Source organism: Nomia melanderi, chromosome 14 (assembly GCF_051020985.1).
Source record: "Nomia melanderi isolate GNS246 chromosome 14, iyNomMela1, whole genome shotgun sequence".
NCBI lineage: Eukaryota > Metazoa > Arthropoda > Insecta > Hymenoptera > Halictidae > Nomia > Nomia melanderi.
Genome location: NC_135012.1, coordinates 728,158 through 741,930, shown reverse-complemented (window position 1 = coordinate 741,930; position 13,773 = coordinate 728,158). Strand labels below are relative to the sequence as shown.

Genomic DNA, 13,773 nt, shown 5'->3' with positions numbered 1-13,773 from the left:
GTACATTTACAATTCGCCTCGGATAACAAGTTCGGTACTGAAAGCTTCAGTGTTAGATGTTAACACATTGTACGGCTAAATTTCAACAATTAAAAACGCAAGCGTCGTTAATTATATTGACATATTTTTGAACATCAATCAAACCGACGTTTGTAACTTACGAAAAAGAATAAGAAACTCGATGTTATAATTTTACTTTGGATTTGTGTCATACATATCTAAAATGTTAGATCAACTCTTTGCACTCGAGAGGTGACTCTCACTTGATTTGACACAGTAAAACTGTAGAATGTGATACTTAATGTTAAACTTCGTATAATGCCTCGATACGTAAACCATTGTAATAAAACAGCATTGTTCCTCAATGTACTGATTTCTCTTCGAATTAGTCTCGAAGAACATCGTCTTCGCCTCGTAAAGAAAATATTTATAAATATAAATAAATATTGTTAAATATTTCTAGTAAGAAACATCCGAGTGCAAAGGGTTAATACGTAAACGATTAAAAACCAGTAACAATTAATACTTTCACACTACAAGCTAATGATTGTGAAACTCCAATGGTCGTCATGAGAGCATTGCAGGTCGCTTAATCCGAGACCTCCCATAAAATGGCGACCAATCCCGCATTATTGCGGGGCCGATGCGCTGCGTTAAGGTTCGCGGAAATGCGACTAGCTTTTGCCCGCGTTCTTCCCCGGGCTCCGTGTTTTCAGCGTCGAAGCTTTCACGTGAAAGCAGCGAGCTTTCGGTAAAAATTATCCCGACATCTCGCTAACGTGGAAATAACCTAGCTTCCGCCGGTCGCCGGGATCGCACGTGGAAGCTCTAAATCTCCTCCCTCGTTCCTATTTACTCCGTGGCTATTGCGCTGGCGCGCGGTGGCCGCGGCTACGATATTATTTCCGTCGTTTCCGTTTTCACGCAACACCGGAAACCGTCGTCCCGCTAAGAACAGCTGGACTTTACGATCGCCGGGAAACGAAATCACGATCGGCCGCGCTCGCCTTTGAACCGAGCCACGCGAATGCCACCAGTTACCTCGCAAATCACCGGATCGACGTTTCCCCTGTGTTTCGATTTATCTGGGAAACGGATGGGAAATTAACGAGCTAATAATCGCGGAGTTTTCACGTTGATTCATCTTCGAGGACAGATTTATGGGGACATTAAGGTGGTCTTCGCGGGAACTGTCCAACTCCTGGAAACGAATGGAGTTTATTGTGCGATAAAACACGAATTAGTAGGTTCTCGGAGGTAATTAGCGATACAGTTTCGTGCTCTATCTAGCGAGGGACTTACGAAGTTGACATTGTAATCTCTTCGCGATTCTATTCGGTTTCACTCGAAAGTTTAGATGGAAATTTCTTGTTCGAACATCTAAGTAGATTTTCTGGTTAAACTGATTAAGCGTCTGATTCTATAATTTCTGGTAATGGTTTCTTATTTAAATCAATTTCGAGGAAAAGCATTTCAACGGCGCAGTATCTGCACTGAAAAAGTAATTCTACGCTCAATTCTTCTTCGATAACTGCATTATACGGTTATAAGCATCCACATCGTCCAAACATTAAAAAAGAAGCCATTAAAATTGAATGCCAGTTTCCTTCGTTTTCAATCAACGGGAACCATTCACGGAGTAAATGGAATTTCGTTTAATTCTAATTCCTTCGAATTTACTTTGGAAATTGCGAGTTCGCGCGGACCTCGGCGATCCAGCAATAACTCCAGACAAAAATGCAGCTCGCTGACGCAACAATTATACAGCGCGAGCTCGTTCGCTCGGTTAAACGTCCATCAACGAGTAACCGCGTCGTCGTTCCTGCCGCCATTGTTACGCTGCCGATCGGTAATGCCCGTAAAAATCTAGCGGTGACTATCCGATGAAAGCTAAGCCCGCCAGACGAGCGAATTTGTAACGGGTTCACGCGCGAGCTGCGGGATTGACGATTGTTCCGCGATAATAGCATTGTTTCGCTCGATGCGCGGCTCGTAATGGCGGCCGATATAAAGTAATCGACTGGCGAATCGTTTCGTATACCGCTGTGAAAATCAGTCCCGAGTTTCGAAGACTCGAGCCTTGTGGAACTGTAAGCCTTCGAAAGATCTGCCTTCGGAGAACAGTAAGCTCTCGAGACTCCGGTTTTTAGGTTGAACCTTGAAACTTTGAAGATCCCGGCTCTTCGCAGCACTAGTTTCGCGCGAAACGTCGGATTTCGGCCGTGGTTTATTCGCATTCGAGGGAATTCACGGGGTTGATGAGGTTCTCCGGCGGTGGACCAATTGTCGGAATCGATTAATGTTCGCAACTGTTACGGAAAATTGTTCGGCGAACGTTCGTGTGTCTCCACTTCCGTCTGGCGACGGGACTGTCCCGCTAACGGGTCCGGATAATTAATTTGGCTAAGCAGTAATCAGGGGAAATCGTTCTTGCGGTTTTAAGCGTGCCGAGTAGTTGATTGTCACGTAATTCTAGCGACTTCGATTCCTTTCTAATGGGTTCTGTCGGAGTTGTTTGTTTAAGTATCTAATACGTGTATTATGTAGTTATAAATATTATGAGAAGCGTTAAATGATCGATGAATAATATTGTAAACAGCTTCGTGTTCCGATTAAAATACTTATTTAATATGCTTCGGGCGGGATGCACCGCAACTGTGTAATTTATCCGACTGGTTGAAAGATTAAATGCGAGTGGAATATACGGGATGATTTGACCGAATGTAATTTCAAGCTTATGAATTTTTAATAGGTTCCATACATCTTTGTCACGTCTGATGGGAATTTAATTCAAAGATAATATTTGATGCCGGAAAATTGTTCGAGCAGACCGATATGCAGCTGATGATGGACTAGAGGAATTAATATTCTTAAAAGTGAACACTCGCGCGGGAACAGGTGCATCCTTCTAGAAAATTAAAACGTTGTATCACACTGCAACCTTGTCAATCCAGGAGAAATGATCTAGTTTCCATATTACACCAAATTCAATTGAAACATTAACCTTTTGTGGACGAAGATTCTTTGAAACATACGAAACCTTTAGCAGATGAGGTTAAATTATATATCGATTACTTAAATGATAGAAAAGAAATTATACACTGATCTTTGGCTGTTTTAGCAATTGAATCATTTGTTCGCGACTTACTCTTCCAAATATGGAAATTTGATCTCGTCGGAATGTCGACATTCGTCCGCAAAGGATTAACACTCACAGATGCTTTCAAATAAAGTAATCTTATCTAACAAGTTTCCATTAGTATCAAAAGTTACACTAAAGATACCACTAGTAGTTTCCCATAACCAGAAACCAATCATCCACAATATTAACCCTTTGCACTCGAGAGGTGACTCTCGCTCACCACGTGATTCATACAGTAAAACTATAAAATTTGATGTTTAATATTATACTTCTGTAGTATCTAGAATATTTAGGGTAGATTAAAATATTGTAGGATGAATGGTTTGTTGTGCGTGCGTGAGGGCGACCAGGTCATATTGCGACGGACCGGCGCCGGGATGTTTGGAAAATAGTGTGACTGCGTTTAGACAATCTCGAGTGGCTGAAAGAATGCGAGGAAGAGTGTCTGGAACTGAGCGACTGAACTGTGAGAAAAGCGTGTACGTGACTGCGTGAATTTGGACTATGGACGAAAGATGCGAGTGAGAAGGGTGCAAGGGTGAGAAAGATAGAGCGAATGGGGGTGTGTGTTAAAAGCGAGTGGAAATGCGTGCATGCGGACATTTTGGTGAGCGACAGCCGAGAGGAACATTTTTGGTGCGTGATAGAGAGTCGTGTGTTGTATTTTTACGTGTTGTCCGTATTGTTTCTTTATCTTATTAAATATATATTGTTTTCCTATTTCACTTCTTACTGAAGATCCACATTTTCAATATCATTTAATAGTAAACCACTATACTTCTTATATTGCATCAATTTTAGAAATATTGAAATAAAATAGGTTTGTTCGTCAATGTATGTGTGATTTCTCGTCGAGTTAGTTTCGCAAAATATCGTCTTTATCTCGTCAGAAAATGTTAAAATATTTCTAGAGAAAAACCTCCGAGTGCAAATGGTTAACAATCGATTCGCAGATCTTGAAAGCAGAAAAACAACGCACTTCCTTTCATTTCCGATTTCCGATGCACGCTTCCGCAGCCGATCAACCAGTCCGCTATTAATTAATTTAGCGAACGATGACTATTTGCATTCTGGCAGCTCGATATGCATCGCCGAGCGCCATGACCGAAACGTTCCGCCGTTTGATGTGTCATGATTGATTAATCGACTAATCGGGTCTGTTTGTGCTTTGTCAGCTTCTACGATCTGATGAACGCAACGAATGGCCACCCGAATCAGACCCAGGTAGCGAAGTTCGTCGACGAGAACTTCTCGTCCTCGAACGAGCTTGTGAATTGGACGTTGCCGGATTGGACGGACGAGCCGAAGATCTTGCGCGTCATCCAGGACCCGAATTATCGTGAATGGGTGAGGCATCTTAACACCATTTGGAAGTCTCTGGCCAGGAAGATCAGCGACGACGTGGCCAAGTATCCTCAGAGACACAGTTTGATTTACGTGAAGAACGGATTTATCATTCCTGGTGGTCGGTTCAAAGGTGAGAACTGTTACTTCTTAACCCTTTGCGGACGGATGTCGACATTACGGAGAGATCAGATGTTCATATTTGGAAAACTAAGTCGCGAACAAATGATTTAATTAGTGAAGCAGCAAGAGATCAGTAGTTTCCTGTTTTCCTGTTAATTAAATAATCGATATATAATTTCACTTCCTACTTCTTAATCCTTCGCGGACGGATGTCGACATTACAGAGAGATCGAATTTTCATAGTTGGAGCACTAAGTAACGAACAAATCATTTAGTTATTGAAACAGCAAGAGATTAATACGTAGTTTCCTTTTTCTTCATTGTTTAAGCAGTCGATATGTAATTCAGCTTCATCTGCTGAAGGTTTTGTATATTTCGAAGAACCTTCGTCCGCTAAGGGTTAAATCCTTCGTTTTTGACACTGGGATGCCTCGGAAAATACTAACAATTTTGATCCGATTCGAATAATATTCTTTATTAGCAAGTTTCTGTGCTGTTATTATTTCTAGCGAATGATGTATAGAATTGTAGACTTGATGATTATTATTAACCCTTTGCACTCGACAATATTTTTCATTACAAGCATTCATTATTTTCTGACGAAATATTAATATTATTTGCAACTTACATAAAGAAACATCTCGCATAAATTATGGGACAGAGTTGTTTCATTTCTGCTTCATTTGTTAATACCTGATTCAACATTCTATATTGAATGTTTCAGTTTACAATTTTGTTACTTTCAATCAAATGGCGACTGAATCGCCCCTCGAGTGCAAAGGGTTAATTATACAATTGTTAATTCATAAAGACATAAACGTGCGAACGTCCAGATATCGACGCAATACGAATTGTCGGGTGTAATTGAAATCCTGCTAGCGTTGCATCCCAGCCACAAAGGAAAGGACATTTCGTTACTTGTTTCCCTCCAACAGAGTTTTACTACTGGGACAGTTACTGGGTGATCGAGGGCCTGTTATTATCCGACATGTATCAAACTGCCAAAGGGATGATAGACAATTTCGTGTACATGGTGGAGAAATATGGATTCATACCGAACGGAGGCAGAATTTATTACCTCATGAGGAGTCAGCCGCCCCTGTTACATCTCATGGTACGTCGTACCTTTCTGATATATTAAATCCTCGCGACGCGTCTCGCAGTTATTTACGTCTGAACTCTGTGCACCACTTCACAAAGAAAATTCCCTGATAGCACAAACTACACTTGAAGCTTCATTGCCATCGAGACATGAGTCGCTCACAAGCTTCCTGATTTTGTACATTTTAATGGAATAAATAATATTCTTTTTAGTTATTCATGAGACTCATATAATATTAGAATCAATCGAAAGTATTTAAGAACTGTTATTCGTTCAGGATTAATTTATTGTCGAAGAAAATGAATGTCGAGAATCTCTACCCTTTTAGCCCCTTGCCTTACAACGTGTCAGACTCGTGAAGATTTTCAACATGATTTAACCCTTTGAACTCTGTAGGCTCCAATATTGCACCAGTTATAATATTAAATATTTTAATGAATCAAGGAAACTACCCTAAAATTATTCGATTTTCCACACATCCACATTTTGCACTAAGAAGGAAAATAAAAAATCTAAGAAATGTTATAGCATTTTTCATTTTCACTAGAGGTACCATAAAAATTAGCTACAGTTGCTGATCAATTATAAAACCATCTGGAGTGCTAAGGGTTAACAAACATGAATATTATTCAATTCATTCGAATTCAAAGTAAATTCAACCCTTCTGTAATCAATTATACTTAACAGCGAACATAAACACAGAATACATCTACAATTTTTCTCTTTTTCCAATAAATTATTAATGACAAAGTAACCGTATCGATTAGAGTTGAGAAAAAAATCATACGGCAAGGGGTTAATTTATATTTGTACACCTTTAAACAAACCTCAGACTTCGCTCGGCATTTTCAATCGATCAACACTTCACTATAGAAAGAAAATTGTATTCGGTGATAAACATTCCTATAATAATCGATTTAATCCAGAGAAAAACGCTTTTCTTTCGAGTACTTTATAACACTGTTATCGTAAGCTGACTTCAGTTCTCATCCCTTAAGCATTTCAATTCGCTACTGTTCGCTAAGTGAATTACTGAAGTCCGAGGGATAGATAGTCCCGTAATCGAATGAAATAATGACGGGATCGATCTGGAATTCCTAAATAACTTCGTTCAGTTACAATTCCATTTATTAGCCGTGTCCCCAGGAAGTTCGACGGCTCGGAATATGTTTCGTCGAGCTGCTTCGCGAACCTATACCGACCGGTTACTGCGATACTCAGTGATTTCCGACGAGTGTACACCGGTGACCCACGAACGCGGCGAAATTTTCGATTTCGAGGATTTCCAGTCGGAATTTCCGCGGTCTGTTAGCCTCCATTCGAACGTACGGTCGTCAAAGTTCTCGCGTTTCCTTCTTGCGAAGGTCCGGCGCGGTTTCTTCCGGATGTAGAAGACTTCCGCGCGATTTGTCAACGTGTCCGACGGTCGGAAAATGTTCGTAACCTGCGCGAGAAATGGATATACCCCGGAGTAGCCGGGAAAACGCAGTTAACGCAGGTCCGCGCGAGGAAATGCATCAATTTCGAGGTTAAAAGGTTCCGCTTTGATGGCGAACGAGCCACTCCGTATTTTTTAGGCAGCTTGTGCAATCGATCTAGGAGAAACAGATCGATGTTTCGAATTCTGTTTTCTTTACGTTTCGTGGATTGATCGTATCGCTGAATATATGATTTCTATCATTTTTCCTGAGGAATTTAGACTGTTTCACTGGTGAATAAGTATTAGAATCAATTAGTAGTCGCAGAGGAAAATGGGAGAAAGTGGGTGATCGAAGATTATAATCTTAATACAGTATTTCCGACTGAATCATTGGTTTATCAAATATTTCACAAGTGCTTCGTTGTCGAAAATGATAATACTAATTGACCACTTACTTGAATTATCGCGAGGTCACGAATTATGCGCATTTGTAGCGGATGCAAACGAGTGAAATTTAAATTAACCATATCGAACGATGAATATTCAGCTCCGAATATGTCTGCAACATTGCGTGTTTATACAAATCCATTATCTTCTCGCAAAATCCTCTTCCGCCTCCTTGAGCTTCAATAACATCTACGAATATCGGTCGATCTGCAATTAAATGAACCGACATGCGCGCGAATGTTACCGCGGAGACTCCAGGGAAAATTGGCAGTTCCTCGAAACGAAAGTTTCAATACGATTTCGATTCCTCGTTCGAATAAATCCCGGAGTCGAGCGGAGATCGTTAACACGAGAACTACCGAGCATTTAGTACGATTAATATGCAATTTCTATAAAAATTGTAACAATAGATTATTTTCAGTTTCTCTGGGCATTCATTATAGTACTCCAGTGGAACTATTTATTTTCAAAATCATTTCGAATATTCAATGCTTCGAAGATATCAATAATTGCTAAACAAAAAATTAGAAACCAGTCATTCTGACTGGTACGATAGTTCTAGTGTTAAACTAAACGCAATGTTTCTATATTCTAAATACTTATGAATTCACACAATTTGAGAATATAATGACTGCGTCGGCAAGGGTTGAACGAGTGAATACGATACTTTCATTCGATTATACGCATTCGTTACGATTGCGTTAATAGATTATTTTCAGTTCCTTTAGACATTCATTATAGCACTCTAGTGGAACTATTCATTTCCAAAATCATTTCGAATATTCAATGCTTCGAAGATATCAATAACTAAACAAAAAATCGAAACCAGTCATTCTGACTGGTACGGTAGTTCTAGTGTTAACGGTTACGAATTCTCTGCGCGCGCTGGATCCGAAGCGTATTTTCCGCGGCACGCGAAAATCTCGGTTATCCCGAAAATGCTTCCGTGACTGTCATGAATATACAGAGCGCGCGGCGACGCCGGCAGCCGAGTCCTTTGATTTGTCAAAGAATAATCTGGAATCCTCGCGTGGCTCCGCTGTTGCTACCTTGCAGCCGTAAATCGCATTTCAAAAGTTTCTTCTCTTTGTATCACGACTCCCGTTTCCGCTTCTGGTCCGGGGCCGAGAGTCGATCGGGAGAAAGGAAATATTCCGAGGGGATCCTCGCAGAAGCTATTTATTTCCGCGTCGAAACGGGACGCGGGATCGAACCCGCCGGCTGGAAACCGAGTCACGAAAACAAATTGATGATTTTATTGAATTCCTGGTTGTCTCCATCGGCTCTGACCATATTTCCGACGATTACTTTCTTTGAAGTGTGAGTGGCTTGTTCTGTTGATCCTTCGAAGAGACAGTTTGTCGCGTGGAAGATCGTTTTCTCGATTTAATACGGGTCAAAGGTGACATCGAAGTTTTAGAGGATTCGGTAGACACTTTTTGGAAGACACTTCCGTGGTATTTTGAGTATTAAGTGATCAATGACCATTTTATTCCAGTTTCCTTCTGCATTGCCGAATTTTGGCGCAATATAAAATTGCTGACTATCGCGGCAGCCGAACAGTGAACCCTTGCTTCGTTGAGATTCAGATTTATTCGAATTTCCATTTCTCGTGTGCCACTGAAAGATCTTCCCATGAATCTTTCCATTGTCGTGTTCCTCCAAATTCATCACTTACGCTTCTCTGCATACACGGAGTAACTCTTGAAGTGTTCTTCTGTTGGAGATACAATATTTGTACACAAATATTGTGATCACTTGACTACATAAATGACGAAGAATGAAGGCGAAGACTATAAAGCGGGACTCTGAGAACGCGGCGATGGTGAAAGGCTCCATAAAATGGAAACGAACGTGTTCGATTTATGCGGAAGCATCAGCGTCAGAACCTTTCGTTCTACATTTTTCAAAAGTCCGATACTCGAACGGCCACTTGCCGATGCAACGAGCCCTTTAATGCGTCCCCTATAAGAACGCTCGTTCCGCGACCCCCGTCGTATTCGTTTATTCCAAGATTATCGGAATCTCGAGACGCTCGACCGAAAACATGGCGGACGCAGCGGTGGGCGAAACTTGTTCAGAAAACCAATAGAGAATGCCGAGTCAACTCCATCCGACTGTTATTTGCGAATAAGGAATTAATTAATATATTCATCATTCGCAAATGAATGAAATTTACTTGTCATTTTTCATTTGTTACGTGACTTTCTGTAGAATATATCTTTCAACGTAATTACTTTAAATCTTATAATTATAAGAGAAAAGTCAGAGTAAACTGTCAATTTTTGTTGTATCTCAGTGAAATATCTCTACAATTGCCCTGCTATTAACGCTTTGCACTCAAGAACATTTTTCTCTACAAATATTCATTATATTTTTTACAACTAACATAATGAAATACTCTGCATAAATTGAGTAACAGAACTATTTTACTTCGACGTTCTATATGTTAATACATTAACCCTTTGCACTCGAGAGGTGACTCTCACTCACCACTTGACTTCATACAGTAAAATTATAAAATTTGATATTTAATACTATACCTCGTACAATGCATCAATTTGTGAAATATTGAAATAAAATAGCTTTTTTCCTCAATGTGCGTATAATTTCTCTTCGAGTTAGTTTCACAAAATATCGTTTTTATCTCATCAGAATATGTTCAAATATTTCTAGTAGAAAACTCCCGAGTTGAAAGGATTAAATAAAATTTAATATTGAATTTTAAATTTTACCATTTCATTGGGTCAAAGTAAATGACTGAAAGGCGCCCGAGTGCAAAGGTTTAAACAAATTTGCCAGTGCTAATAACGAATGGCAAATAGTGAATCACGAACAACTCGAATAACAGATAACCGAATAACGATTAATCATTTATTCATGATCCTAGTTTAAGTAAGGTTCTACCCGAACAGTGACCAACACTGCCAGACGTTCCGCGCTCGGTTGCATTATTCCAGTGGATTTGCAGGTCTCCAAGTACCTGGACTTCACGCATGACTACAACTACCTGCGATCAATCATATCCGTGCTGGAGGACGAATTCGCTTTCTGGCAGAACGAGAAAATGGTGAACGTGAAGGTGAACGGGAAAACGTACAAGCTCGGCCATTACTTCGTTCGCAGCAATGGACCGAGACCGGAGAGTTACAAGTAATCCTTTGTTTTCATTGTTTTATGTATATTATATGGAAACACGAATGCATGAGCCAGGAATTTATGTTTCTCCCATTTCGAGAGTAATATTGCAGATGAAAAGTGGGTACTCCATGTTCTACTGATTTATGAATGCTAAAAGCGAATGGACAATGAGACATACGAGAAAATGCATAGAAAGGTGTATTCGGTACGACGAATGTTTTCTGTATTTTAAAATTATTCATTTCAAAATTCATTTGAATCGTTCCTTCGGAACGCTACGCCGAATAAGCGACTCCCGCGGCGAAACATCGTCGGATGATTTAACGTTTACCGCTGATTATCGTCGCGCTCGACCAATTCGAGTAATCGAAGTTCTACTACATTATCTCGTTTGACAAGCTAAGCGGTAAATAGAGTAGAATTTCACCTGAAGCGTTTCCTCGTATTTCCTTTGAGGTATATTAAGCACGCGGAAATATAAACACGCAACAGTGCGCATATCGCTTCCAAACTTATTATATTTTTATTTTTTGAATGAAAATCACTTTCCATAGCAGGGAGTACGTAGCAACACGTAACCTTCAATTTTCGTTGTAAATTGTCGAATCTGGGGATTTCGTCCGCAGGCGGTCGCGGTGCGCGCCGCGCTTACATCGTCTTCATTTGCACGTTAATTACAACCGTCAAAGACGAACGGGGCATTGAAGTGCGGTCAACCGCGATGAAGTAAGTTGCGGTTGTAACGTTCACGCTGGACACGCGGACAAAATTTCGCCGGGCATTGTTTGCCGGAAATTCGCGTTCGGTCTCTTAACCGAAACTCCTTGGCAGCGTTAATACGCGACGCACGATTAAATGCACGCACGCGCACGTGCATTCGCCGGTTCACATCTACGAGCCGGTCCCGGAGGCGAGTTCGAATCCGTTCGCAATTAAATTTCATTCGGCCGTTATTTGCCCGTTCCTTTCATTTCGCGATGTTTTAGCGGCATTAAACCGCGGGAGTGCGGTCCGACACGGATTTCGAATGGAATTACATCGCACGAGAAATACCTCGTTACGCGATTAAACACGATTAACCGTCGTTTAGCGTGGAATGATATGAAATTACCAAATATCATAAACGCGCGCGCACACGCGCATGCCGCGTTCGATCGGCCGAGAACGTGATTTCGGCCCTGAACCGGTTTTCAGATCGGCTCGCGCATCTTTCTGCGACATTTGCATCGAGAAGCTTACAGGACCGCGCGGTTTAATCGCGGGAAATAATAGCCGTTGCCGGAATTGTTTGTGTGTTCGCGTATTTGTCACATCCGAACGCGCGGCGCACGATAAAATTAATATCGCAGCTGAATCCTTGGCAATTTTTATATTGCCTCGGACGCATCGATACTCCGCGCAGAGGGGAAAGGGACATTTGAATTTTCATGGAAACTCGATACGACCATCCACTCACGTGAATTATTTAACAAATGTTCATTCGCGTGTTTCGCGGAAATCTAGAGTTTAGCTGGGTTTAATATAATCTGTAATTAAACGTAGTTCAATGAAATCTAATCGAATCGTGATCTAATATCAGATTCGGATAAATTGTTTCGTTAATATTCGTATTCGTTTGAAAATCTAAATTGTGGTGTAGAGGTGTCACGATTCAGCGAAGACTTTAGAACCTGTGAATGTTTATATCGATGCAATTTTTTTGTTTCGTGGAAATCTAGAGTTTAGCTGGGTTTAATGTAATCTGTAATTAAACGTAGTTCAATGAAATCTAATCGAATCGTGATCTAATATCAGATTCGGATAAATTGTTTCGTTAATATTCGTATTCGTTTGAAAATCTAAATTGTGGTGTAGAGGTGTCGCGATTCAGCGAAGATTTTGGAACCTGTGAATGTTTATATCGGTGCAATTTTTTGTATTGCAGGGAGGACTACAATTTGGCGCAACAAGTGCCCGCGGAGTCGCGGGAGTTCTTTTATAACAATATAAAAGCCTGCGCCGAAAGTGGCTGGGACTTTTCTTACAGATGGTCATACGGCAGTATCGAAAACGGAACAGCGGGTTTGCTGAACGTCTCGGCGGAGACTATTATACCTGTGGACCTGAACGCGATACTGCAACAAAACGCACGGCTCTTGAGCGAGTTTCATCAGATTCTCGGGAATTATAGGGTGAGTAACATCGGCGTACCTTTGAATTCTATGTACGTGCTGTGTTGCACTTCTGCACTGTTTAACCCTTAGCAGTCATATGTCGAGTCAGACTCGACATTCTATTTTATTGTAACCTCTACTTGTTTTAACAATTTTTTCTATATTTATTTGTAGTATCACAATTGTACCATTTAAAGGTAACATTCCTACGACTCCCAAATATTCTTGAATAAATGAATAGAGCGTCATATTAAGGATTAATCCTTTGCGGACGAAAATTCTCTGAAATATAGAGAACCCTCAACAGATGAAGCTAAATTATATATCAATTACCTGAACAATAGAAAAATAGGAAACTACTGAACTCTTGATGTTTCAGTAACTGAATCATTTGTTTGCTATTCACTGCCCCAAATATGAAAATTCGATCTCGCTGAAATGACATCCGTCCGCAAAGGGTTAATACTAAAGATTACTCACTTATTCATTAATTCGACGTAATTTCGTATCGATTTACTTTTCATTGACGAGACAATCATGTACACGAACTTTCTTCTGAGTAATTCCCTTCAGAGTTCGAAACATAAAAGATTAAATTATAGATTGACTGAGGATAATTTCATTTCAAAAAGACATTTGTTCTTTACTGTATAGTTCGTTATTACAGTGATAGCATATAAACAATTTGAAGTTCAGTAAAATTATTTGATCATCCACTCTGGAAAATTCACGGTCTGCCCATAAATATTTACAAAATAATTTTTTTTTTCTTCACTGACACGGAAATCCCGTATCTTTGCCTAGGATTGTACATGACACTCATCTCACTAAACCATGAAATTTATAGATATCCTACCCAATTGGTTCCCCGTCTGAGTGGTTCCATTTAAAAGTTGAGTCT

At 40.3% G+C, this 13,773-nt stretch overlaps 1 protein-coding gene across 1 annotated transcript in view; it reads left to right on the top strand.

The window, feature by feature from the left end:
• LOC116429265 (trehalase) overlaps positions 1 to 13,773 on the top strand; it is a 56,209-nt gene that overhangs the window by 24,275 nt on the left and 18,161 nt on the right. The window contains exons 3-6 of the mRNA XM_031982033.2: positions 4,318 to 4,619; positions 5,545 to 5,723; positions 10,550 to 10,731; positions 12,644 to 12,890. Coding sequence (XP_031837893.1) covers positions 4,318 to 4,619; positions 5,545 to 5,723; positions 10,550 to 10,731; positions 12,644 to 12,890 — 910 coding nt within the window. The remainder of the gene's footprint in view (positions 1 to 4,317; positions 4,620 to 5,544; positions 5,724 to 10,549; positions 10,732 to 12,643; positions 12,891 to 13,773) is intronic.